The sequence below is a fragment of the Capricornis sumatraensis genome, chromosome 4 (assembly GCF_032405125.1).
Source record: "Capricornis sumatraensis isolate serow.1 chromosome 4, serow.2, whole genome shotgun sequence".
Lineage (NCBI taxonomy): Eukaryota > Metazoa > Chordata > Mammalia > Artiodactyla > Bovidae > Capricornis > Capricornis sumatraensis.
Window position 1 is genome coordinate 95,556,960 of NC_091072.1, and position 27,860 is coordinate 95,584,819.

General features: G+C 32.5%; 1 protein-coding gene across 5 annotated transcripts in view; it reads right to left on the reverse strand.

Annotated features, from left to right (window-relative positions):
• USP15 (ubiquitin specific peptidase 15) overlaps positions 1-27,860 on the reverse strand; it is a 128,551-nt gene that overhangs the window by 42,031 nt on the left and 58,660 nt on the right. For 2 of the 5 annotated variants that reach the window (XM_068971204.1, XM_068971207.1), the window contains exons 5-8: positions 26,922-27,067; positions 21,901-21,962; positions 6,965-7,051; positions 1,080-1,224 (exon numbers count right to left, since the gene is read on the reverse strand). In XM_068971204.1, the coding sequence (XP_068827305.1) occupies positions 1,080-1,224; positions 6,965-7,051; positions 21,901-21,962; positions 26,922-27,067 (440 nt within the window). Of the gene's footprint in view, positions 1-1,079; positions 1,225-3,760; positions 3,876-4,259; positions 5,289-6,964; positions 7,052-21,900; positions 21,963-26,921; positions 27,068-27,860 lie in introns of those variants that run through there. The other 3 variants (XM_068971208.1, XM_068971205.1, XM_068971206.1) reach the window with 3 other exon arrangements.

A 27,860-nucleotide genomic window follows, 5' to 3' on the forward strand; every position in this document is an offset into this window, starting at 1 on the left:
GGTTAATTTAGGAAACAAGTGCATTAATGAGAATGTACAAATTATTTAGAATTTTGAATGAGAAAGAGTCCTATACTTTTTTCAGAGAGTCAAAAAGATCTGCAAGTATGTCCTTATCAATCTACATCTGTGTTTAATCTGTATCTTTGGAGGGTGCCTCCTGGGCACAGGAGATTCAGTATTAAAATCTGATTCAGTATTAAAATCTGAATAGAGAACAGAATACTGTAGATTTAGAAATAAAATTCATAATTGGGGGGAAAAAAAGACTTGACAAATGTAGCTAAAATTCAAATATCAAAATAGTATACCATTATCTTGGGCTCTATGAAACACAAAATTTTATTTTAAAAGGGAAATAAAATAACCAGCTCTAATTTTATGCACAGTGACAGTGATATTCAAGTATTATAGATCTTATTACTTCTAAATCAAAGATATCAGTATTTCACAAGTAAAGTTGGAAGAACGTACAGACAATAGGAAGAAAAAGGAAGCTCTATGGAACAGACAAAGGGGAAAAAAGGGCAGTGATCTCTTATATCCCCAAATTGAAAGAGCATTAAGGGAAAGTGATTTATTAAAATGTGTATACAAAATTTCATTAATTTTTTTTTAAAAAAATCTTAATTTCACATTAAGGTTAAAAAAAAGATTTAAAATATATACATATATTTTTTAAGAGGTGGAACACTGGTGACCATAAAAGCATTTTCTGAGATTTCCACCCATGTCTTAAAAAACAAGAGACTTCATGTAAAGGAGAGATCTCACTAGTTTTTCTTTTCTTCTCAGAGAGCCTAGGTTTTCTGATAGGAATTATATTTTCCCATGAATTTATATTTAATCTTCTACTATGTGATAATCAATCATATGCCACCTAACTGAGAAGCATAAGGTATTCTACTACCAGCATCAGAATGAATCAAACGTGCATTCTTCAAGCTTCCGTGAAAACAAAAGCTCTTCAAACATATTATATAATACTCAAGTTCTGACACGTAAAACCCAACTCTATTCCTCCTGTATTACTGATTTCCATAAAGCAGAGGAGTTTCACTTTGTTTGGAAAGACCTACCTGAAAAGCTGAGTTCATGAAACACGTATTTCCCAAATTACTTAGGCCACAGAGGCCTGGTTGTTCATTGTTTCTTCCAGGTTCTGAATAATCATAGTTCTTATAAGCGGTATATGATGGGAGACAATAATTTGAGTTTTTCACACTGGAAGGAAAAACAAAAAATATTTTTCATAATGCACAATTATCATACAGTTATAATGAACAGAGTATTTTAAACCTATTTGAGATAGGTGGTCAGTTATTAATTTTTTTATAAAATACTTAACTGAGGTACTTCTGACATGAACCTAAATCACAACAACCCCCTTAATTAATATATTCCTCATTCAGTCAACAAAATCACTGCATCATATACCACATCAACCAATACAAACCACATTATATCTTTCTACCCTTCATTAACTGGAGCAGCTTCACAGCTTGCTCTGTTCTTCACTGTTCCAACAAATTTGAAAAATTCAGATTTTAAACACCACCCGCAGCAATAAATCATCTCATTTATGTCCCTTTTACACCTTGCTATTGTAACAGAGTGGGAACAAAGAAACAGAAAGAGTTGTGCTGTAGTTACAGGTAAGAGCACAGATTTCCAGGGCCTCTGTGACATCACTGTTCTGATGCACTGAAGATTCTATCTATAGTATTCTATGCTAGATCAGCAAAATCTAGTATTCAAATGCAGAAAAAGTCTGGGATTATTAGGTGTGCAAAACTGAAATGATTCTAAGCAAGTACATTTCAGTATTATTATTACAGAAAGAATCTTCTAGCTTGTTAGATTAAAGCAGTTTATTTAACTAAATAAATACCACCTCAGGATAGATAATATGTACTATGATGAGTACAATATATAATAATCTTTAAAAATTGATGTAATATTCAACCTTTAGAGAATCAGAGTAATTTTATAAAGAACTAAGAAAATCAATAAACTAGACTCCTTTTTTTTACATGTAATTAAAAATTTGTTTGTGGAAAATAATGGCTTAATTTTTAATAGGTTATCTTATAAGCTATTTATGATGACTGCTTTGGATAAGCCTAAACAAGAATCAAGGTCATTTGCTAAAAACAAATAAAAGAACACACTATTACAAATAAACTTGGTAAACCAGTAACTCTGACAACCTCAACTGGCTACAATTTATTCCTGGTATTACTTTTTCAAAAACAGTTTTTACTTGTAATTTCAAATAACTTTCCATTGTAGCTTCTATACTCTCACTTTATAATTACAACAGTTTAAATGAACTGTACCTACTGCCTGTTCTAACAAAACCTTAAGTAAACATACATGCCCCAACACAAAACGCTATCAATCAATAATTATACACATAATGTTATACCATTAATATTTTTGTATTATCACAAATAAAAGATCAACTCTCAAACTAAAAAACTGATCTACCTTAAACTTAAAAATAGCAGGGTCCAAAGCGGATTCATGTTGATGTGTGGCAGAACCAATACAATATTGTAAAGTAATTAGCCTCCAATTAAAATAAATAAATTTAAATACTGAAAAAAAAACCCACAAAGAAGTGCTTCATAGACTTGTAGCTATTTACTTGTTTAAAAGTTAAAGGAAAAAAAATGGGTTCAAGCATCTTTTGAAGATCACTAGCCTTATAATTTTTAATAACAGTAACTAAGTCCAAGGCACCTGTCAACAATTCAGTATATGGCACCTGTCAACAATTCAGTATATATTAACTTAATAACTGATTCTTGACTCCAACTTCTAGGATATGTAACAGAAAAACTGAACTGTGTTTTTTCTTTCTTCCCTTTAAGAAGCACTTAAAATCAAGGCCTGCTATACATTACAAAAATAAAAGGTCTACATTTTCAACACGTTGAAAACCAATATATATATATAATTGCTATATTTAATATATGTATGCTATATATATATCAGCTATACAATTATAATAAAACAAGTCACAATACAAAGGGAAAGTATGCCCAAATGCATGTTCATGCACATACACACACCCATATCCACACTCACATCCAAGCAAATGAAAAGACTAAAAGCACACTTATAAGCTTATTCATATTCAGATACCCCCTACCCACAATAACAAATCGATGTTGAAAACTCAACTTTTCTTTGTGGCAAGAGGATGCAGTTTGCTGGGACAGGGATTCCTATACTGAAAATGAATACAAAACTCATATGCAAAAGCAGTGTTTGGTTTTATCTTTTAAGATCTGAATACTTATAGGATATCTGTGTTTTAGTTTAAGTGACAGGATAAGAATAAACCTTGTCCAAAGATTGAGATACTAGTCTAGATGCTCAATGATAATAATGAAAACAAATTTAAAATATTTTAATACTGTCTTTATTGGTCACTTAGAATCCACATCTTTTGTGCTCTTTAAATCAAATTAAGTCTGCTGAGGAAAATACCAAAGCCAGCAGCTCTTTAAACACTTCAGTAAAGAACATGGAAACCTAAGCCTGCAAGACAGTTTCTATAACCTTTCATGATAACTTCTGCTATTTTTTCCTAAAGAGTGTAAGCTAGTCCTTATCCTGTAGGGTTTGCTACTTTGCAAAAATACATGAGTTTGCCAGGAATCTTAATAAGAATTTTAATACTATATTAGATTAATTATGTATTATAAATCTATCATCTTAAATGAATATACATTTAAAAGTTTATGCTTACTTTGCAGTTAATGAAATGATGCTTCCATCAAGTAACTTGTCAAAAGCCAGATCACTAGCTAGCTCTGGCAGTCGTTAGTTCCAGTTCCTTTTCATCGCTTAATCTCTTACACAAAGTCATTTCCATTGCAAATAAAAGAGTTTTAAATGAATTAACAGAAAAAACAGAATGTGCTCTGATGTGGAAAGCCACCGAGTTGAGACAATAAATACATTGAAGAGATTTATTTTTAAAGGCAGTCTTGTAGCAAAACAAATGTAGCAAGACAGAAGAAAATGCAGCGAAAAGAAAGATTTTGGCATATATAATGAATATTATATGAATTAATAAGAAAACTACAAGGAAAACAATATTCAGGCATCTGATTCTTCATAATATTAGTCTTTAATAAAAACTTAATCTTTATTAAACTTATATAATTCCAAGTACACTTTGTTATTACTATAACAAATACTCTTATTTCTAAAACTGAAAATTTTGTATCTTAATAATTTATCAGTTTAAAGCTTGAATTTGTAAATAAATGCCATATAAACTTGTATGTCAGAACTATTGGTTTTAACATGCACTTTCACTGGAGTATATAGCCACATACATGAAGTTTCATAAATGTACTTAATTTAACCCATTTAACATACTTTTAATTAAAGAAATCATGCTATTTCCATCTGAAGTCTTAAGCAGCTACTTATTTCCACAAGTTGAAAAGAAAGTCAAGAAGTAAATTTTATGTGAGATAATTGTTTAGGTAAACATGACAGCATTAATTCAAGTTTTTTTCAAGTTAAAAAAACTCTTCATTTTATAAATGTTTAAATTTTGTTCCTTACCTAAGAAAGGTAAGTTTTACTTTTAAGTAAAGTGGTACCAGCAACTATTTACTATTAAAATTTCCAATATGAAAGGACTATTTTAGTGTCTACACAAATATAAATAGCTAAGAACATAATCTAGTCATAGAAGAATCATCATCCATGTTCTAAATTTAAGAAACCACTCCCAATTCCCCTTTTTAATATTTTCTCCAGTCAGAGGTTTTGAAATCACATTGTACTGTCACAGTTTTACAATGAGAAGGAAATAAGACAAAAATAGAAGCACCAGACCACATATACTAATATGGTTATTCTGGTCAAAATACAGTCCAAGTTCAATACAGTCTATAACATTGTTCAATACAATGTTAAAAAATCTCTCTCCAAAGAAGAACTATAAATACATGTACAGAATAACTAACATGTATAGAATAACTATAAATACATGGAACCAAATTCTTTTACAGTAACTGTGTGAGCCATCTGTAATCGGCAGAAACACAAATAATATTTTATCTCATATGAGAAAATTACTTTTAATGAATTAAAAGATACCATGTAAAATACAAACCAGATTATAGGAGGATTCCTTTCACTCTTTTGCTTGAGAATAAACATTTTTGAATAGAAGAGAACATACTACATTGGAATTTTGGATATCCAGTGTCTTCAATATTTCACTATTACACTATAGTGTGCGTATCTTGTTACTACTGAAATAAAGGAATAAATGTTTTAAATCTTGATACAGATAGCAAATTCTTTTCTAGAAAAGTTGGACTAACATTCCAACCACTCAAACAGAATCCTTACCAGAAAATATATCATCACTTAACTTTTCCCAGTGTGATGGAGGTGGGGGGAAGTAGATGGGAGTTGTTAATGGTTTTAATTTACCTATTTCTAGTTAGTGAATTTGAACATTTAAAATGTTTAATTCTTTTATTTTTATAGCCCAGCTACATCATTTACTCACTTTTCTAGCCATCTGAAAAAATTCCTTGCTGGTTTTTATAAGCTTGCTATATTAAGAATATTTGCCCTTCATTGCTATTTCTGGCAAGAATTTTCTCCACTAATTTGCCTTTTAATTTTTATATATCTGACAATTAATACTTTTATAGCAACCTTATTTTTCTAACAGCATTTCCTGGATACGCTTCCCATTCTCCATTAGTCTAGAATATTGATACTTTCTGATCACATTAAATTGTTTTGTATGTAAAGGTCTGTTTCTGAGTTGTCTTTTCTATTCCATTAATCTGGAGGCATATTACTGGGCCAGTACTTTGCTGTTTGAAGTCTATCTTTATAACAGGTTGTGATATTTAACAGGATTAATCATTTCCAATGTTTTTCCTTTCCAAAGTTATTTTGGCTATTCTTATTTATAATCCAGATATATGTTAAAATTGGAATCATTTTATCAAGCCCCACCCTCCATAAGAATTTTAAGGGAACATTAATTAAACCTATAAAGTCAATTAATGGTGCTTTTTAAAAGAGTATTTCACAAATAGTCTCAAGTATTTTTGAATTAATTTTCTAGAATAATCAGATGTCATTTATGAACTGGACAAGCAGTGTAAATATTTAATTACATAAACACTGTAAATCTAATATAGAAGTGACAATGTATACACCCAGGAAGTAAAAGGATGATAATCATCTCTGGATGAAAGTTCTTTCCATAATGGACTGGACTAATTATAGTTTTCTTCTTATCCTTTCCTATAAAACCATGTCAATTTTCAAGGCAATATATCCATGTCAGATGTTATTGTGAATACCAAGTGACTTTCAATCCTTTTTCTTACAGCAATATATTCAAAGGCACACACTGTCATGTAATTTTTATATATCCCAAGTTTCTGAGTATTATTCATGGTAGAGCAAAGGAATTGTTTCTCCAAGCTATTTAAGAAAAGTAATTGCCTTTTTCATAAATAAGAATTTGTATACACTTTTCAATTTTACTGACTGTACCTTCCAACTGAATCACAGATACACACTTTTAAAAAAACACCATATGCTGTCTGTGATTACATGTCTAGTTCTAAAATGACATCTGAAATTCATACTCTTCTTAAAAATTTGAATGATAACAGATTTCTATATATTTCAATAATTAGCATTTAGAATATAAAACTCTGAAAGTACTTTATTTCTCTTTTAGTAAATTACTGTAGTATATATATTAAATCAAGAAGTTTATACTTCTGCTTGCTTTCTTGTGAAGTTAACTCCTAGAAGAACTGACCAGTGATTTAAAAGAAAATCAATTTAATGCATTAAGACTTTTTTATTCTGAATTTTAGATACAAGAGATTTTTTGCAACCACAATAGGGTGATCAATTAAACAAAGAGTTTTTAAGATTCAGTGCTTACTTTCTGTTGTTGATGTTGTTATAATTATTTGATAGAGATGAAGGAGAGATCTTTGGTAAAGTTGAAAAATTGGATGCACCTGGGGACCTTTAAAAATATGAAAATGTTAAATTAGATAAAAAATGCTGAATTTTGAAATTAATTATGAAATAAAGAAAAGAACTAACAGATGACAATGTATGTAGTAAATGAATGCTGGAAAACAGATTTATGACAAAATCATCATCCTTTGGTTTTCAATTTCTGATGTATTCATTAATATAAAAAATAATGTATATAAGGGAACTATTTTCAAAAGAAATTTATCAAATTAAATATAACAATCGGTATTATTCTCATAAATCTACTAATGCAATACACCCATTTCTGAGTTCAGGTAACCATTACTAATATTTTACAATCAATAATTTTCTTAAGTTAGTGGAATTAAAATACTAATTTTTAAAGGAAGCATGTTAAAGAAATCTACTTTGTGTCTCAGTAGGTACCGAGCATGCATGCTCAGTTGCTCAGTCATGTCCAACTCTTATAACCCTATGGATTGTGGCTTTCTAGGTCCCTCTGACCATGGGATTTTCCAGGCAAGAATACTGGAGTGAGTTGCTATTTCCTACTCCAGGGATCGTCCCAACCCAGGGATTAAACCCACATCTGCACTGGGGTGTGGATTCTTTACCACTGAGCCACCTGGGAAGTCCCCAGAGTGTACCATGGCATTCTGATTATATACAACATAGATATCCGAGGATTTACCAATTTTAAAAGTGTAAGGCAAGAGGGATAAAAGAGTAAAGAGAATTCCAAACATAATCCCATGAAGTAATATTTGGCCAAATTGATCCCTGCAAAAACTGAACAGATATAAATCTTACTGCATACTACACACCTCACTAGTTCAGAATCTTTTTGGAGAAATCTCAATTACTAATGGCTTTTAATCAACAAATATGCTTTGAAGGCATGATTTATAATAAACAAATCCATGATATACAAACAATTATTTTAAAGTACTTAGAAGTTTCTGAAAGATTTTTCTTGTAATTTTGTACACAAATTTAATTTATTAGGCAACATCCAGGCCACAGGCTGTAAGGCCTTAAGAAGTTAATACTTTCAGTCCAGTACCTCAGTCATCAGAAATTCTAAATTAGTGAGGCCTAAAGTGATTACTGTCTTAAAAATTATTTTATTTTTTACTCAGGTGACAATGAACAGCAAAATGGTCAATGAGCAGGAAAGTATATAATCTATAAAATTTACTTTTTTGGTAATTTGAATTTTGCAAAGTGGTGAGTAATAAAATTTCTTACATATAAAAATTTTATATAACTTCTGAAGTTCTATAAAATTTTGGTAAAATTTTTCTTCATTTTAAAGGAGGATTTTTTGTTGTTGTTGACTATATACAGACAAAATTATATTAAGTGGGACTTCTATTTAGCTGCCTTTCTGACAGAAGACCCTTGCAAGATTTTAACTATACTAAGCTCAAAACAAAATATACAGCCACCAAGTTTTAATATAAAACAATGTAGAAGACAAACTTAAAATGCAATTTTAATATAAATATGAATATTTTAAGGTATTTATTTTAAAATGTTAATAGTAATAAAGAAGCATTGTGGCACTGTTTGCCTTCATACTAATAATGCTAAATTAGGGAAACAAACTAAAAACACTGAACCTAAGTTATAATGAATTAAGGAGGTTAATTTTTCAAAATGTGATCCATTTGACTACAATTTAATTCAACTCACTACAAGTTTTCAAGTATACAGAAAGAGAAATATTCCCTTAAATTTTACTTATACTAAAAGTTATAAAAGTAAACATTTTCTTATAACATATTTATTATATATTATATATGGCTAAGGTCATATATCATCTGAAATGCCTATATATATATACACACACACACACATATATATATATATTTATATAAGTGAAAAAGTTGGCTTAAAGCTCAACATTCAGAAAACTAAGATCATGGCATCCAGTCCCATCACCTCATGGCAAATATATAGGGGAAAAGTGGCTGACTTTATGTTTCTGGGCTCCAAAATCACTGCAGATGGTGACTGCGGCCATGACATTAAAACACACTCCTTGGAAGGAAAGTTTTGACAAACCTAGACAGCATATTAAGAAGCAGAGACATTACTTTGTCAACAAAGGTCCATCTAGACAAGGCTATGGTTTTTCCAGTGGTCATGTTTATGGATGTGAGAGTTGGATTATAAAGAAAGCTGAGTGCTGAAGAATTGATGCTTTTGAACTGTGGTGCTGGAGAAGACTCTGGAGAGTCCCGTGGACTGCAAGGACATCCAACCAGTCCATCCTAAAGGAGATCAGTCCTGGGTGTTCACTGGAAGGACTGATGTTGAAGCTGAAACTCCAATATTTTGGCCACCTGAAGCAAACAGCTGACTCATTTCAAAAGACCCTGATGCTGGGAAAGATTGAGGGCAGGAGAAGAAGGGGACAACAGAGGATGAGATGGTTGGATGGCATCACTGACTCGGGGGATGGGTTTGTGTGGACTCCGGGAGTTGGTGATGGACAGGGAGGCCTGGCGTGCTGTGGTTCATGGGGTTACAAAGAGTCGGACACAATTGAGCGACTGAACTGAACTGATGGTATATATGTGCTGTGCTTAGTCGCTCAGCTGTGTCCGACTCTTTGGAACCCCATAGACTGTAGCCTGCCACACTCCTCTGTCCATGGGGATCCTCTGGGCAAGAATACTGGAGTGGGGTGCCATGCCCTTCTGCAGTGGATTTTCTGAATCCAGGGATTGAGTCCAGGTCCTCCACATTGCAGGCAGATTCTTTACCATCTGACCCAACAGGGAAGCCCCAAAATAGTGGAATGGGTAGCCTATCCCTTTCTCCAGGGGAGCTTCCTGACCCAGGAATCGAACCAGGGTCTCTTGCATTGCAGGCAGATTCACTACCAGGGAAATCCATATGCGGGTGGGGAGTGTGTGTGTGTCTCTCTCTGTGTGTGTGTTTAACTTTTTTTCTGCCCATCTGTCCGTTTTTACTATTCATTAGCAACTCTACTCCAAGACAGCATTGGATTTCTCACCCTTGTTAAGTGTAGCAATACAAAGACAGACATAGTTCCTGATCTCAAATAGCTCATAATCTAACAGGGAGAAATGACACAAGCAACCTACAAAACAGTAAGTTCTAAAACAAATTTTAAAATTATAACAAAGTCAAATTTTGTGGGTAGTACATGAAGTAATCTTAAAATGTGCACAGCTGGAAGGGTAGGTGGAAACTGGAACATGAGAGTATTCTAGGTGGAAAGAATAGTATGTGAAAATGTGTGGAGCTACATAAGTCATGACGCGTTAGGGAATTATCAATAAATTGAAAGAGTAGGAAGTGTGCAGTGTTAGAAACAGAGGTTAGTAAGGCAGGTGTGATAATAAAGAACCTCTTCTGTCCTCTGAAGGAATCTGGGTTTTATCCAATTGTGCTGTGGCATGTTGAAAGATTTTAAGAGTATCAACACAGCTGATTTGTATTCTAGAAAGTTAACTCTTGAGGAACAGAAAGAGACTGAAGATTGGAAGAGCATTTAGGAGACTATAAGAACAACAAAGGTGAGAAGTAATAAAGGGGGACTAAGACTTGGAGTGGGCACAGGCAACATGTCTTGGAGATTCAGAAAACAGTTCTCAAGGTGCAATCCATGGACACCGAGCGGGCTACAAGATCCTTTCCAGGCAGCAGTCCATAAGGTCAAAACTATTTTCACAAAAACACCAACATGGTATTTAAACATTATCTGACCTCCTTCACTGGGTAGATATTTGCACCAATAGTACAAAAACAATGGTAGGTAAAACTGCACAGTGCCAGAGAGATTAAATGTGAATGATATCCTCGGAGTTGTGCAGTATGAAACGTGCAAAAATAGGCAGGCAGCCCTGGAGAGGAAGAGAGCCAGCCAGTCAGAGGATGGGTCAGAGTCCTGAAAAACTGGTATAATTGTTTCAAAATAAGAGAATTTCTGTATGAGATAGTTATTAAAAAGAAGTATTAAAGAGAGATCAAATAGATTAGGTTTTAAAAAAGCTCAATAAGGACTCTGCTAACTCCTGAATAGGTGATAAGGAACAGTAAGCACTGCCTTTTTAAAGAAGTTGGCTATCAAAGGGAGAAAAACTAAATGATATTCAGAGGAAATTGATGGTCTTGTTTTTAAAGATGGGAGAGATTTGTTTATATCTATATGTTAGCTTGGAAAATGATACCGGAAAAGAAACAAAAGCACAAACTAATGTTAACTAGTGTCTACTATACGTGGGCAGTATGCAAGGCATTTATATACACAGGAGTTGAGTTGATAATGAAGGAAAAGCAAGGTCAAGGCAACACTCAGATAAATCCATTGGTAGAGAGCTTGCTCTTAAAGAGCACAGAGATCAGAGCTGGATGAATGCAGTCCACAGGTAAATAGAAAAGTTTGATAAAACTTTTTAAATCCTGATACAGACATTATTGTTAATAGTTAGATCACTTATCTACTGTGATTCCAACTTCTGACCTAGATTACACATAGCCCAATCTAGGTAGTATTTGTGAAATTAATTTAGGGGTTGATTAGTCAATCTGTGGATTATAGCCTGAACATTAACTCTTCCTTTGATATAATTTGGGAATCACACTGTTTATTAGCAACTTTGCACTAACAGCTTTCTAAAGAGATGAGTGAAAAAAAATGCTTAGAATAATATGCACAAACTAGATGCTAAGCCAGTTATCTAGCATTAAACTCATTTTGGCTAGTTAGGGCTAAGTGTAATATAAGACAGTGAATCATCTCTTAACAAGATAGAAAAAAGTAAAACAGCACAGCTGAATTGATTTCATGAAGCAAGACAATGAAACGTCACCCCTGACAACTGAATGAATGCAGTATTTTAATTCCCCTATTCCCAGTGTTTCAGCTAAAAGCTTATAATTCAAGGCCAAGTTGAAATTCTTACTTGAATAGAAAAACACAGCTTTACCTAAATATTCAACATACATGGAAATCTAATATATACTGAGCAATGAAAATATAAAGAAATTAAGTCTGAATACTGACATATCTAATTTAAAACTTTTATTTTCAAACATGACATAAAACCCAAATTTTTGAAATTTAACATTAAAAAACAAAAATTATTAACAAAAACAAGACTGATCATAACTTTCCCAATTTTCTAACAATCATCCTAAACTAAGTTCTTAGAGAAAATAAAAATTTAAGTCTCTTGAAAAATTAAGCACCTTTACTGCTGTGAGATACAGATTAGTTCAATTCAACAAGCATTTGCTTTGTGTCTCCTTTCTGTCAGGCAGCATGTTAAATACTTAAACAAAAGAGAACTTAAGAAAATTTACATATAAGATGCTTCACATAACTTAATTTTTGCTTCTCATTTTGACTGCTCTAATGGTATCTGACAAAATATTCCACTTAAAAAAACCAGTTACTTTTCTTTAACTATTATCACTCTAAACACCAAAAGTGCAATCCAATTTTTTCTGCTGTCTTAACAGAAAAAACTTCAAACACACACGTCCTCATGTACCCAGTATCAGTCATTCAGCTTCAAAAATTATTAACATTCTACCACTCATTTTATTTATAAAGCCCTCAACTTCCACATTCATGTTTTTGCCACACTATTTTCAATTTATAATTACACCTGTAAATACTACAGAATGTGTCCCCAGCAGGTTAAGAGATCTTTTGCGATACTACTGTCTGCCCCAATCTAATATTCAGTTCATGTTCACATTTTTTTCCCCAACTGTCTCAAAAATTGAATTAGTCTGAATCGGGATCCCAAAAATGTCCTTACACTTGCAGATCAATTTTAGTAACTCCAAGAGCCCTTACCTTAACTCCAAGAGCAATTTCTGCTCCTATCAGCTAACTCCTCTGATTTCATCTTACTATGTCTATGTTTATTTTCCTTTCGTCCTGACTTTTTTATCTAGTCATACAGTTAACCTTGACTTATATGTGTCACTGTAAATTGTTCAAACATTTGGAACAAACCACGGGATAAAGAAAGTATCCAATACTTTTCTGTGAGTACCTCTGAATCAAGCATCTATTTGAGAACTGAATAGGTAAGTTTCATTTATGCATAAAATATACTATCTAAATGTCGTAACTTCAATTTAATTTGGATACGGCTTTTAAATACTAAATCTAACAGTAACTAATAAGCCTGATTGTGACCATGCTCCCTTTGGTGAAAGCTGGAGACATAGTACTAGATTATACATCATCTTGCCACAACAGAAAATAGGTAGTGTTTACACAAAGATTTATTTAATCAATGTGCATTTGCAGAATTCAAAGGAAAATCTGTATACATACTCAAGATCTTAATGAATATTAAATTCAGGAACCACGAAGTATAGTTATGGGAAGTGTGTATGTATCAATACAAGCACAAGCATTTCCAAAAAAGATCTGGAGTCTAGACCACTAAAATAGCCAGAAAAAATCAGTTTATTGGTAAATAACAATACACAAGAACTTCATTCCACCATTATGCTGCCTTTATCATTAGGTAACAAATAGCTAGGAAAGGATGTATATATTTAAACAATAAATACATTTATATATAATTTTTTCTCTCTCCAGGAATAATGCCTTTCCAACCAAGTACCAACTTAGTTATTTTTCCTTTCAGTACATTTCATGATGAGTGATCTATATCAGGTGTTCCATTTTCTGACTAGGTGTTCATCCCCTCTTTCCCTATACTCTATTTCTTATTCTCATCATGCTGTCTTCATTTGTCAAATACACTGAATCTCTTGTCTCCCTCTAATTTCTGCATCATTTAAATACACTGCTTACCATTCCCTTTATTCCATTAGCTCTTTTTCCCCTTGGCCTCTATGACCAAACAAGAGTCCCAATTTCCTGAATCTTCAGAATTATTCATTTTATTTCATCTTTGTGTCTTATATCATTACTTAGGGACACTTTTTAAGGTTTAGTATACAGTTCTTTACATTTTTAATTAGATAATTCAGTAATGTTTCTCACTTCCAGGAATGTAACTCCATTCCTGTAACTCTCATTCCTTTCTAAGCTTTGGTTGCCCATAACTACATCCTATACATTTCCATTACCTTAAACTTTTTAGTTTCAGAAAAAATCATTCTATATTTCTTAAAAAAATTTTTTTTATTGGAGTATAGCTGATTTACAATGTTGTGTTCCTTTTCTTACTCAGACCAATGAGATGAAGTATGAAAGAAAATTTAATAAAGACTCAAAATGTCTTTAAAAATGACAACAAACTGCAGACTTTGGAATGTTACTCTAGATTTATGGTTCATAGGCTGCATTTTAAATTGAAGACGTTATTAATTTGAAAAATATGAATTTGAATGACAAGGAATGAAAAACTGGTTCCTGAGCCATCTTCTCAACTCCTACAACCAAAATCACTCAATCCCTCACCTTTCAGTATTTGAACAAGGTTAAAATTGGTAACAAATGTGTATACTTTCATAGAAACTTTAAGAAAGCGCTTTCTGTGAACTGTAATAACCATTGTTCTTTTAGTACTGAAGTAAAACTATCATAACCAAATCTACTAATGTTTCAAATAAGCAGAGGTTGTCTTGCTTATAAATACTTAAAAAGTGTCTATTCAGGTTATTGTTAAAATGAAAACAATACTTTATCTCACAGGAGTTCCCTAGTACAAATTTTCAATTGAACAGGTCTATCCACCATTTCTGAATCCATTTATACAGTTAACCTTGCAATTACTATACATGCAAACTGGGCTTAAGAAGTCTTTAGAAAGTCCTAAAGAAATATATGCTAGGCTTTTCCATCTATATTTAAACAGATACAAAATCAAAACAGCTGGTGTAAAAAAAACAAAAACAATTATTACAGTCACCTAGATGTTTATTATTTATCCTAAATAAAAAGTAGCATGGAGTGGTTTTATTTATAAAATGTTTCCTCTCTCCAAGCAGAGCATTCAGGGACAGAGTGCTGTAAAAATATTAACATATCACTAAAATGAAGTTTATACTTAGTGCTCAGTCACCAATGTGGAATTCTGCTAATCAGAACACCACAGATGGCAGAGGGCCAACATCTGAGTTAATAACTACTGGCTTAGTTTTCTATTTGATTTATTTTAGCCTGTCATGTCTTACCTGGTTGATTTTGGATTCTTCTCCAGATGTTTTCTAGCTTATGAAAACTGTCATCAATGACCCTTACTTTTTTCAACAGATTCTTAATTACACATCTCTTGTCAGTATTTTTGAGCAATTAATGAAAATGTCTGAATTAAAATAACTTCTCATGCTTTTACAAGAATTTTTACTTATTTTAGAGAAACAGCAAAATATGGATATTTTAATTTCTAAAATGTTAGTACTGTCAAAAGCATTCTTTGAGACAATTATACCTAAATGAAACCATACAGAAAAAAAGTAATAGTACAATTTAGTTAGTTAATCAAGTTATACTACTTCTAACTAAGGGATAAAGTGTTAACATTAAACAAATTTTCTGGAGAGTAAGGAGTAATCTTTGATTAGATTTCTCCTCTCTTTAGGAACACACAGGATTCTAGAATTATTCTACTTTAATTTTTTAAAAATATAAGCTGTAACTAGCTACACATCTCCAATTGAATAATTAGACTATCCACTCAATGACAACATTTTCAGAAAGATAGTCAAATTTAACACAACAGAAAAAACATTTCAATGGTTGAAGCTTTCATAAAATATTATTAGAAAATAATGTGTTTTTGAGCAGTTTTAAGAAATTAGGTACTTAAGAACTAGATTAGAAATCCAAGTTCTGGAAAAAACTAAGCATCTCAATTTTTAAAAAATAAAGCATGAATATAAAGTTGAAAAAATAAAATTATAAATTGATATCTAGCAGACAAATCTGAACAGATAAAAATAGAAAACTTCTGAATAATTTTTAGGTAGGTTCTTAAGATTTCCAATTAGATTTTGGGTTGCCATAGGTTAATACATTTTATAAATAGGACTACATGTTTTAAACAAAATTATATTTATGCTTAATATGGCTTTTATATTTAGCAGTTCCTCAGGTTAGGATATATTATCTCCATTCTGATAGAAATGGGCCTAGTATGATTTTTAGGTCCTTCAGAACAGTTAGTTTTCAGTAGTATAGAAAAGTCAAGGCAGTTAGATAATAACATGCTTTCTCTCAGTGCCTGCTGTAGTGGTGTTCTTGTATTTTCTTCTTCATAAGCAGCACCTAAAATTCAGATTCCTGAGTCCCCTCGTAAAGATTTACACTCGCTGGTCTGGTGGGGAGGACTGTGGAAACTTCTGTCTATAGTGGTTCACACAATACATACTAAGAAACATTATCTACAGAATTTCTCAAAGTGTGCCAGATCAACAGTATTAGAATCAGCTATGAGCTTATTATGAGAAATGCAAATTCACGAGCCCGACCCAGATCTACTGAATCAGAAACTCTAATGATGGGGCTTAGGTTTTAACAAATTCAGCAGGTGACTCTTCCTTTCATCACATTACAGCTTTTAATGATTTTTTTCCTTGGCTTTTGAGACTCTAAGTAGGAAATATTTATGTGCTAAGCAGTATGAGCACTGGACAGACCCCAGATTACTGGTGGCTATTAGAACTAGCATCTTCATACCATGTGGAGGACCAATGGTTGTCTCCTGACAGATATGATGACAATTCTAAGTGTTACAGCTGTTCTGTATTTTAATATCTTGAAGTTTCTTTTTTGAGGACCTTAAAATTGCATGCCTTCTGCTACAGTAGAATTTGTCTAAGTCACATCTGGTTATAATGTAATAACTTCAGTGAATACACAGAATTTCACTTTTTTTTAAAAAAGCTGGCATTTGCATTTATCCAGAAAAAAAGGAATTTGCATCTTTACTTCAATTGTAAATGATAATTCCTCAAACTTTTTTTTCCCAAAAATCTGTACGATTTTCCTCCACTTCAGGTGCCTTCTCAATGTTCTTGAATATTATAATTTTATATAGTATGTTCTGTTCCAAGTTTACTTAAATGATACTAAGTTAAATTTCATTTTGTTTTTATTTTTTTCTCTCAACTGTATGTTTTAAAGTTTATTCAGTTTTAAAGATCTTATCACTGTTACTTCTACCTACTGCACTGGTTTTCCACAGTACATCACCATCATTTTTCTTATTCATTCTACCCAACAAAGATATTTAGTGAGGCTGCCTTCAAATCCCCACTATCACAAACAATGCAGCTACAAAGACTGCATAATATATTCAGGGACCTGTGTAAAAAATTCCACTGAGTGCTGGGTCAGAGGCATTAAGCATTCCTAATTTAATTAAACACTGACTGATTTCTAGAATGGTACTAGTTTGTACTTCTACCATCAGTACCTAAGTCATCTCCTACAACTCTACAAACACTTCTTACTAGCACCCTTTTAGGTTTTTGTCATTCTGATGGCTATTAGGTTGTATCTCATGCTTTAATTTTACAAGAGAGTTTGTATACCACCTCACTACCTGTCAGCGCTTGGGCATCCCCTTCTTTAAAGTTTTTAATCTTTTATTTTTATAAAAGGTTATTAGCTTTGTTTCCATTAATTCACAGCAGTTCTTTGCACAGTGTAGTATTATTCACTTGTAGGTTTTAGATTTTCTAAAACCAACATTTGACTTTTAACTTTGTATACAGTTCCTTTAACAGAAATACTTAATGTAATCAAACACATTAATTTTCACACTATGTTCTGTGATCCCTCAGTTACAGACACTATCCAAATTATCTTATTAAAGTGGGTTACTAATGTTATATATCATGGTCAGGAGTTTATGGTGCACAAGCCAAATCCACATTTTGTTTGAACGAAGTTTTATTGCAACACACCACATCCATATGTTTACACAATGTTTACTGCTACTTTAAAGCTATATCAGCAGTTATAGTTGAGTCAGAGACCCTATGGCCTATAAAGATAAAAATACTTATATGTTGTGTTGTGATAGTTGCTCAGTCATGTCTTGAGTCTTTACGACCCCATGGATTATAGCCTGCCAGGCTTCTCTGTCTATGGGGCTTCATCAAGGCAGGCAAGAACACTGGAGTGGGCTGCCATGCCCTCCTCCAGGGGATCTTCCCAACCCATGGATTGCACCCAGGTCCCCTGCATTACGGGTGGATTCTTTACCATTGGAGCCACCACAGAAGCCCAAGAAAGCTGGAGTGGGCAGCCTATGCCTTCTCCAGGGGAACTTTCCTACCCAGGAATTGAACTGGGGTCTAGTGCATTGCAGGTGGATTCTTTACCAGCTAAGCTAAACAGTATTGAACTATGGGTATGGAAAACACACATTAATTTTTATAAATTAATTTTATATTATATAGTATTGCTGAATTCTCTTAGTTCTAGTCTTCTGTCTTTGGCTTTTATGAAGACAGTATTGTTATGTGCAAATAGTGTTTTTTATTTCTTTTTAAAATTTCTAATCTTATTTAGTTTGGGTTCAAAATTTTTCAGTTACATGTTTGCTACAGATTTTAGACTTATAGGCTTTATCAAGTTAGGACAATTCCCTTTTATTCTTAGTTTTTTGAGAGTCTTTTCACATACTAGATGCTAATTAAAAATCTTTTTATATTTTTAATACAATAATATTAAGTAATAAACTATCATTTGGCAATTTATGACATACTGCTATATTGTATTTCTCACATTTTACAGCAAATGAATAAAACTTTTCATGTTTTAATATTTAATATAAAACTGGGTGATTCAGTGAAGAATGGGACTCAATTGTACTTCTGTGTGTATCTCTGGTATAGTACCTTCACTTACCAATATTTACTACATGTGTATAGTGTGTAAAGTATTATATAATAATGTTTTCTCTTACAAAACCAAGTAACTATAGCTGTTTAAATAAAACTGGTACTGTGCTAGCAGCTAGGAACGAAGATAATAAAAGAAAATATTAATATGTAGTTTTATCTCTTAGGTGAGCACCAGTAATTTTAAGTTGAAAAGGTCTCTCAGTCTTTGAAATTCACGGGGCTTTTATATTAACCCATAAGTAATTCTGTAGCCTCAAAAGTTATTTAAAGTTGTAACAAGTATACAACTATCTAAAGATAAGCTAGAAAAAAAAAATTGTAGCTCTGATCTAAACATTAAATGTGAATATTCACAAAGAAAATATTTCTAACTTCTAAAAACTAAATGCATCAAGAAATCTACATGATTCTACCATGTGTTTTTTAGTATCTCCCTAAAATAATTTTTACTCTTGTATTACATCCAACTAAGTGGAGTAAAAATAAAATGTAATTAATATACTTGGGCATATTCCCACAGAAAATTTAAATAAACTTCACAGAAGATAAAAAGGACAGAGAATAACTTACTAAAGGTATATTTTAGTTCTGAAGGAAATTAAGTGGTAGGCTGTTCTCTTTCATTAGCTACATTGGTTAACAATGACTAAATTATCATAAATTTAAGAACCTTTATTTTAAGGATTTCAAAACACACATTCACAATCTTTCATCAGAAAATCTGAAATTCCAAAAGCTTTGAAAATTTAAAAAATTCTCCATGATTCCCTTAAGGGCAATCTAACCTGAAATGATATGAGCTATTTATACTCCTTATTTATACTACTCAGTGTGAATACTTAAATGAAGAGAGTCTCTCTGGACGTTACAGGAATAGTAAAATAGTAAGTGGCACATATGACACATTACTTCTCAAATGTCTACAAAGTCGAAATATTGAAATACAACTAGCCTTAAGTGTTTTTGATAATGAAATGTGGATCTGAAAATCCTAAAACCAGTAAAAATACTTCCTGCCATGCAGCATGTTACCTTTTCACTCTGTTGATTGTTTCTGTTACTGTGTGGAAACTTTTTAGTTTGATGTAGTCCCTTCTGTCTATTATTGCTTTTGTTGCTAGTGCTTTTGCTGTCATATTCAATATATCGCTGCCAAGACCAATGTCATGCTTTATAGATTCAGGTCTTGTTTTTAAATCTTTAAACAACATATCTGATAAGAGGTTAATATTCAAAATATCAATATATAAGAAACTCATTACAATTTAACTGCAAAACCCTCAAATAACCAGATTAACAAATGGGTCTAGGGCTTGTTTGAACAGACACTTCTGCAAAGAAGGCACACAAACAGGTAATAAGTATGTTAAAAAGATGCTCAATATCAGAAATCACTGGGAAATGCAAATCATACCACAATGAGATACCACCTCACACCTCTTAGGATGTTTATTACCAAAAGAACAGAAGAAAACAAGAGCCAGCAAGGATGTGGGGAAACTGGAACCCTTGTGAACTGCTGCAGTGTAAAATGGTATAGGCACTACAAAAACAGTAAGCAGGTTCCTCAAAAAATTAGAACTAGAACTATCACATGATCCAGAAATCTCACTTTTGGGTATACATACAAAGGAAATGAAATCAGTATCTTGAAGAGGCATCTGCACTCCCAAGTTCACTGTAGTATAATTTAAAATAGCCCAGATGATGGAAACAACCTGAATGTTTGTTGATGGATAAATGGATAAAGAAAATATACAATGGACTTTTATCCAGCCTTGAAAAAGGAACGAAATCATGCCATATTTGATAACATGGATGAACCTAAAGGACAGTATGCTTGGTGGTGGGTTAGTTGCTATGTTGTGTCTGATTCTTTGTGGTCCCATGGTCTGTAGCCTCACCAGGCCTTCTCTGTCCATGGGATTATCCAGGCAAGAATATTAGAGTGGGTTGCCATTTTCTTCTCTAGGGGATCTTCCCAACCCAGGAATCGAACCCATGTGTCCTGCACTGGCAGGCAGATTCTTTACCAATGGGCCACCAGGGAAGCCCAATAGCCCTGCAAAAAATGATCTTGTTCCTATAGACATCCAGCCCAATGGCTTTGTTAATAGCATGGACTGTATTTAAATGCAAAAATCAGAAGAATTGAAATTTGGCAAAGGATAATATAAGCAGGCTATACAATACAGAGATAACTATATTTCACTTCATGAAAGTTATCAAAGACTAGATTTTTTTCAAGAAGCAATAAGCCCATATGACTGAGGATAATATGTTTGGTAAAGTAAGACAATTCACAGAAAGACAATACTGTGTGATTTCACTTATATGAGGCTATGCAAACTAGTCAAACTCATAGAACCAGAGAGTAGAATGGAGATTCCCAGGGGCTGAAGGGAAAAATGAGGAATTACTGTTCAACAGGAATAAAGATTGCTACACGATGAATAAATTCTAGAGATCTTCTGTAGAACAATGTACCTACAGTTAACAATACTGCAAGTATACTCACTTAAATCTCTGTTAAGCGGGAAGACAGATATTAAGTTATGTTTTTTTTACCATAATTTAAAAAATTTTAATAGAAGATTTCTAATTTTTTCATTGCTCATTTACAATCAAAATAAAACTCTATTTCTACTTGTGCTTTTATACTCTATTTATTTAAATAAATAAAAAGTATTACTTTCACATCAGATTCATTTTGATGAAGAATATTCTTTTAACAGACACTTTAAAAAAATCACAAAAAGCTTGAAAAATATTAAACAAAATGTTTAGTGATTTGATTGTATTAGTGTACTATTACATTTGTAACATTTATACATTATTTTAAAAGAAATTAATATTGGAAAGCTTTTAAATTACAGCATATTAATTTAAGCGCAAATTTAGACAACTCCTATACTGAGAATAAAACACTAAAGTATTAAAAAGTTAACTATATTTGCAATATATAATTACGTTCTATCATTCTGTATTATCTGAAATCAAAGCTTCAAAATCACGTATTAAGCCATAAAAGGTGAGAGCACTTACTTAGGAGTAGACGGACCCCTTGGCCATGTACCATCTTCATTTTTCTGTTCTATCACTAACACCTGCAAACAAGACGATAATAGAGTGTTTTTCCTTAATGCTGAAGTTAAAATAGCTTAAGAAGATTAGCTGCATATGCTAAATAACTAAAGTAACTCTGCAGTGACTTATAGGACATAGTAGACAAGGTGACGAGGTATTTGCACTTTGATTTCAAAGTGGGTCAACGGAGATAGAGAGACCTTGAATATAAGACGTCAGCAATGACAGAAAGAAAGAAGGTAACAGACTACAAGAAAAATCATTGGTTTTATGACTTAAAGCATTAAAAAAGTTTAAACTAAGTTAATAGAAGTTCTTTGAATTTGGGGAGTATGTTTTCCATTTGTTGCTTGTACAAGTACTGTGCAAAAAACAAATGCTCAATAAATGGTTAGTCGTTCTTAAACATACTTTTGTATAACCTCAGTTAAGTATTGTTATGCAAATACTGAGGAACAGAGACAAAGACAGTTCCAAATTACAGATTATATATGATTTGTCTGGGGCTTTGATCTGAGAGAATAACACTGAAACATGTATATTATCATATTTGATACAGATCACCAGTCCAGGTTCGATGCATGAGACAGGGTGCTCAGGGCTGGTGCACTGGAATGACCCTGAGGGATGGGATGGGGAGGGAGGGGGGAGGGGGGTTCAGGATGGGGAACACATGTAAACCCATGGCTGGTTCATGTCAATGTATGGCAAAAACCACTACAATATTGTAAAGTAATTAGCCTCCAATTAAAATAAATAAATTTAAAATAAAAAAAAGAAATTTGTCCTTATTTACATTATCGCTGTATAAATTAGAAAATCTTTTAAGATATAAATGATAGAACCATGTATGAGAATCAGACTGCAGTTCTCTATTGTGGCATAGTTAGGGTAGACACAAATCACCTCTAACAAATGAAAGGTACACGCTGAGGTGAACTATATTTTAAAATAAAACCCCAGAATCTTTTTTCATTATCTTCCAATCTAAAAAAGAAGACTCTCTTCTAGTTTTTAGTAGGGGTGAGTCTGTGCAAAGAAGAAAAACCAAAATAATAAACAAAAGAAATAAGTGATCTCTACAAGTTAGTATCTAAATTTCCACAGGAAAACTATGATATAGAAAACATGCCTGGAAGCAAATTCAAGGCATTAAAAATTTGCATATATTCTATACTACATTTTTATTAACTCTTTTAAAGTTGCAATTTTGTTACCTGTTCTATATATTCTTAGTAATTACTTCTTTATTGATAAAATAATTTAAAAACAAATTTTATTTGGAGGATAACTGCTTTACAATGTTGTGCTGGTTTCTGCAGTATAACAATGTGAATCAGTCATAAGAAGGGGACGTATGTAATATACTTAGTAATATACTTTTGTGGACTATATGTTTCATGCAATTTATAAGTTGGCATTTGGTTATTAACCATGTAAAAATGTAAGCCTGATTCAGAACACATATACAAATGCAATGTTGATTTAAAAAATTCATGGAACCATGTTGTTGATAAAATACGCTAATTAAAACACTAATGTTATCTTTGTGTGCGGTGTGTTAGTTGCTCAGTCGTGTCTGACCCTTTGCGACCAATGGACTGTATGTAGCCCACAAGGCTCCTCTGTCCATGGGATTTTCCAGGCAAGCATATTGGAGTGGGTTGCCATTTCCTCCTCCAGGGAATCTTCCCAACCCAGAAATCGAACTTGCATCTCCTATGTCTCCTGCATTGCAAGCAGATTCTTTACCCACTGAGCTATTGGGGAAGCCAAAGTTACCTTTAAAAAAGTTATCTGTAAAAAACTTCATTATTTCCTACAAACAAAAAGCACATGTGAGGAACTTCCCTGATGGTCCAGTGGTTAAGACTCCACGTCCTTGGTGCAGGGAGCACATGTTTGATCCCTGGGTGGGGAACTAAGATCCTGCAAGCAATACAGCTTGACCAGAAAACAAAAAACAAACTCCCAAAACACACATGAAGTATAGGTAATATATTAAGAATAGTGCACTGTATATCTGCCATCCTGACACCTCCCTGATCATACTCCTCTCCCTACCACAGGCAATTAACCATTATGCTCAATTTCTGGTTTAAGATGATACAGTCATATATTTACATAGTTTTACATGTTTATAAAATTGAGTTTGCTGAGTAATTTTTAACTTCTGAAGGAAGGATTTCCTGTGCTAAAACTTATAACTGTATAGACATCTAAGTAAAAATTATACTCTATTAAAAAACATGTACACATAAACTTTGTCTCTAGCAGCACTTAAATCAGCTATAAAGGAAGAGTTTAGCTATAGAAAATGTCAAAGGTATATATTTAATATCTTTGCTTACAGTTTGTTTTTTAAAGGAAGATCCTAAAGCTGAAGAATCAAAAAAAATATTTAAAGTTTAACTGTAACCTTTAATCCCAAGCAGTATTTGTATTTTAAATTCCTTTTGTCTTTACAATTAATGTTGAATGCCATCAGAAATGCTAAAACTCATTTCCTTACTCAAATGTATCGTTTTCTGAATAAAATTTTCATCATTCATGGTTAAAACCTTAACTCAAAATGAAAATATTTTAAAAAGATTTTAAGATTTAATTAAATTGAACATACACATACAAGAAAGAGAGGTGAAGATCATCTATTCTAAGAGGCAAACTCTTCAATAATGTATCTGTTTCATTTTCTAATGAGGATACTTTCTATTTCAGTAAGAAAAAAAAATTCAAGTCTAAGATAGTGTTCAGTTCATTCATCATCATTCAGAAAATAACTGGTACAAAAGTCTAGACAATTTCATGCATTTTCTCTGAACCATTTCTATTTCAAAAGATCATATGTCTCTAAAGATATTCTATAAGAATGTTTAATAAGATATTTAGTCTTATTAAAATAATTGTCATCTTCATTCTGATAGATGCATTCCTATGAAGAATATCAAATTACTTCAATTCTCTAAGCCTCAGTCTAATATACACGTCAAGGAGAATTACACCCATTACACAGACTCAATTACTGAAAATATTTAAGAAATAATTCTACATATTTAAACTGTATTTCCTGGAGCAACCACATGGCCTGATGGATGGTAACCTCTTTCTACTGGAAGAGAGAAAGAGGAATTGGATGGATAAGGAAGGGAGTGTCGAGTAGCCAGTAGTTCTAAATGTCTCAATCAGCTTCAACTGGATAACTCCTTTTAATTGGAATACATAGTAGATTTTGTAAGATTTTACTTAAGAATATAATGGCTAAAATAAGTGTGAAAATCACTGTTTTATAGCTCAGGACAATATTTGATTATAGTAGGAACAATTTCCATCACATATCAATATCAATTTTAAATTAACACAAAACAAAGCAAAAACTTTCATATATTGGAGCAGCAGGCTCTGTGTTAGGTATTAAAATTTAAGTCCTATTTAGGACACAAAATCCAACCAAAACAAGGACTTCATAGTTTAGCCAGGGAGATTAATATATAAATAACTGAAGTATACAGTGAATGATACAAGCTTCCCTGGTGGCTCAGACAATAAAGAATCCGCCTGCAATGCGAGAAACCTGGGTTCGATCCCTGGGTTGAGAAGATCCCCTGGAGGAGGGAATGGCAACCCACTCCAGGACTCTTGCCTGGAGAATCCCCATGGACAGAGGAGCCTGGCAGGCTACAGTCCATGGGGTCATAAACAGTCGGACACGACTGATCAACTAAGCACAGCAAAGTATACAATGAATTATACAAGACATATATGTAAATCATTATGGAAGTCAAGGGAGAAATGTTTTCTACAAAGTAAAAAAAAAACATTCTATGCCTCAGTTGGATACTGGGATAAACAGATCATGAAAGGCTGAAGAAATGATCTGACATTGGAATTGGAAGAATGGATAATCTGACCTGGTTAGATTACATGATAGGATGGGAAGCTTCATTTCAATATTTGGATGTTTAAAATGAATTTTATTTTGGATGAATACAGGAATTGGGGAGAAGGGTACAATGGGCAGATGAAATAACATATATCAAAGAACAAGAGAATGGAACACCATAATAGGCTTAAAGACTGTAAGTAGTTCAGTTAGGTTTTGTTAGGAATGCAAATCAAAAGGCAAGATTAATCAAAAGATGCTGGAAGAATAAGGTAAAAGGATAAACCATGACTTGCATGCTATGTTAAGGTGCTGGGACTTTATTTTACAATTGTTAAGGAGCCAGGGAAGATTAGCAGAAAGGCAACAGGTTTACATTTTAGAAAGGCTATTCTGGCAGAAATATGCAAGGTTGAGAATGGACATGAAAAGACTGGAAGCAGAGGGATTTGTTAAAACATTACTGAAAGACAAGGGCTGGAAATGGAATAGAGATTAATTAAAGAGAGAGTTGGAAGGAAGAATCAGTAAGACTTGCTGATTGTGTCTAGAAATCTTCACTTCTCAACACATTATTTGTTTGGATTACATCATAAAGTAAGTCTTTCATTTATTTGTATTATGTCATAAAGAAAGACCAAACTGGGGGTTGACCGCTTCTAACAGGTATTGGCAAACTACAATTCACTTAGCTCACCAACTGCTTTTGAAAATAAAGTTTGTTGGAACATAGCCATATCCATTTTCTACATATTGTTTACCATTACTTTCTTGCTCTACAATGGCAAAATTGTGGTCATGACAGAGATCATATAGACTGCTGAAACAAAAATATTTATTACTTGATCCTTTTCAAAAAGTATGTTGATCCCTTATTATGTTAGTTATTTATCAGTGGAAAATAATTTATTTTTAAAAAGTAGGTTATTCTCAAGCTCAAGGAGAAAAGAAGTTATAATTAGTGTATAATTAGTGACCAGCAGGGAGGAAATCAGAGATAGTGGAACCCACTGTAGAGTGTCAGGATAGCCATAAAGTTTATGAGTCTAAAAGCTTCATGTATAGTATGCTTAAAATAAACAGTATTGCTAAACAATACCTGTCCTTGGTATAAACCAGCATCCTGAATGGTGCTGTCTGGTTTATTCAGTGGTTCAAATGTATTACTCATGTATTTGTTCCACAATCTGGTCTCCTTTTCATCTGGAATATTGAAGATTTTTCTTATTTCCTTTTCAATTGTATCTAGATATAAGGAGGAAAGATATGTAAATGTAATAAATATTTAATAATGTACACACAGAGATAAGTGCTCACTAGCATAAAAATCCTAAATTTAAAATACTGATAATAATAACGAGAAGATAAACAAATACGTAGGAAATATATAAAACAATCAAGTTTTTGAGACTGGGTATACTTTTTAGGAGTAAAATGATAATTGTAACTCTGACATAATTACTTGGGGAAATTAATATCTCAAAGGTAAGAGTTCAATAACATAATACTAAAATATAGTTTACATTATACAGGGTGCACTTTAACTTTTTACACATTATAAAATTAATGTATTTTCTGAAGATGTGTTGGTGTTAGAAATTAAAGTATGATTCAGAGATGCCACAGGATGAAATTTTGTTACAACAAAACCAATTTAAGAATAATTTATATTAAGCTGAATATAATTTACAGTTTAAATAGCTAACTGAAATTAAACAGAATATGGAGACACACAAAAAAGTGCCATCTTTGAAGAGAGGTTGGTCAAAAATCTCTTGATTCCAAGGTAAAACCAGGTATCTTCCTTATTTCTAAACCAATTACCTGAGTGGGAGAAGTCTTTTTTAAAAACCCAGAGCAGTTTATCTGCTGTAAAGTAAGATATAGGAGTATCTACATGTTTGAGAGTTATTAAGTTTTGGTACCATATTTAGATGAATCTTTAAAGCATTTTTAAACATTGTCAATAACTCACCTAACTTAGATTCAAGAAAATAACACTTAAAATATTTTATAACATATGAAGAAATATAAAATA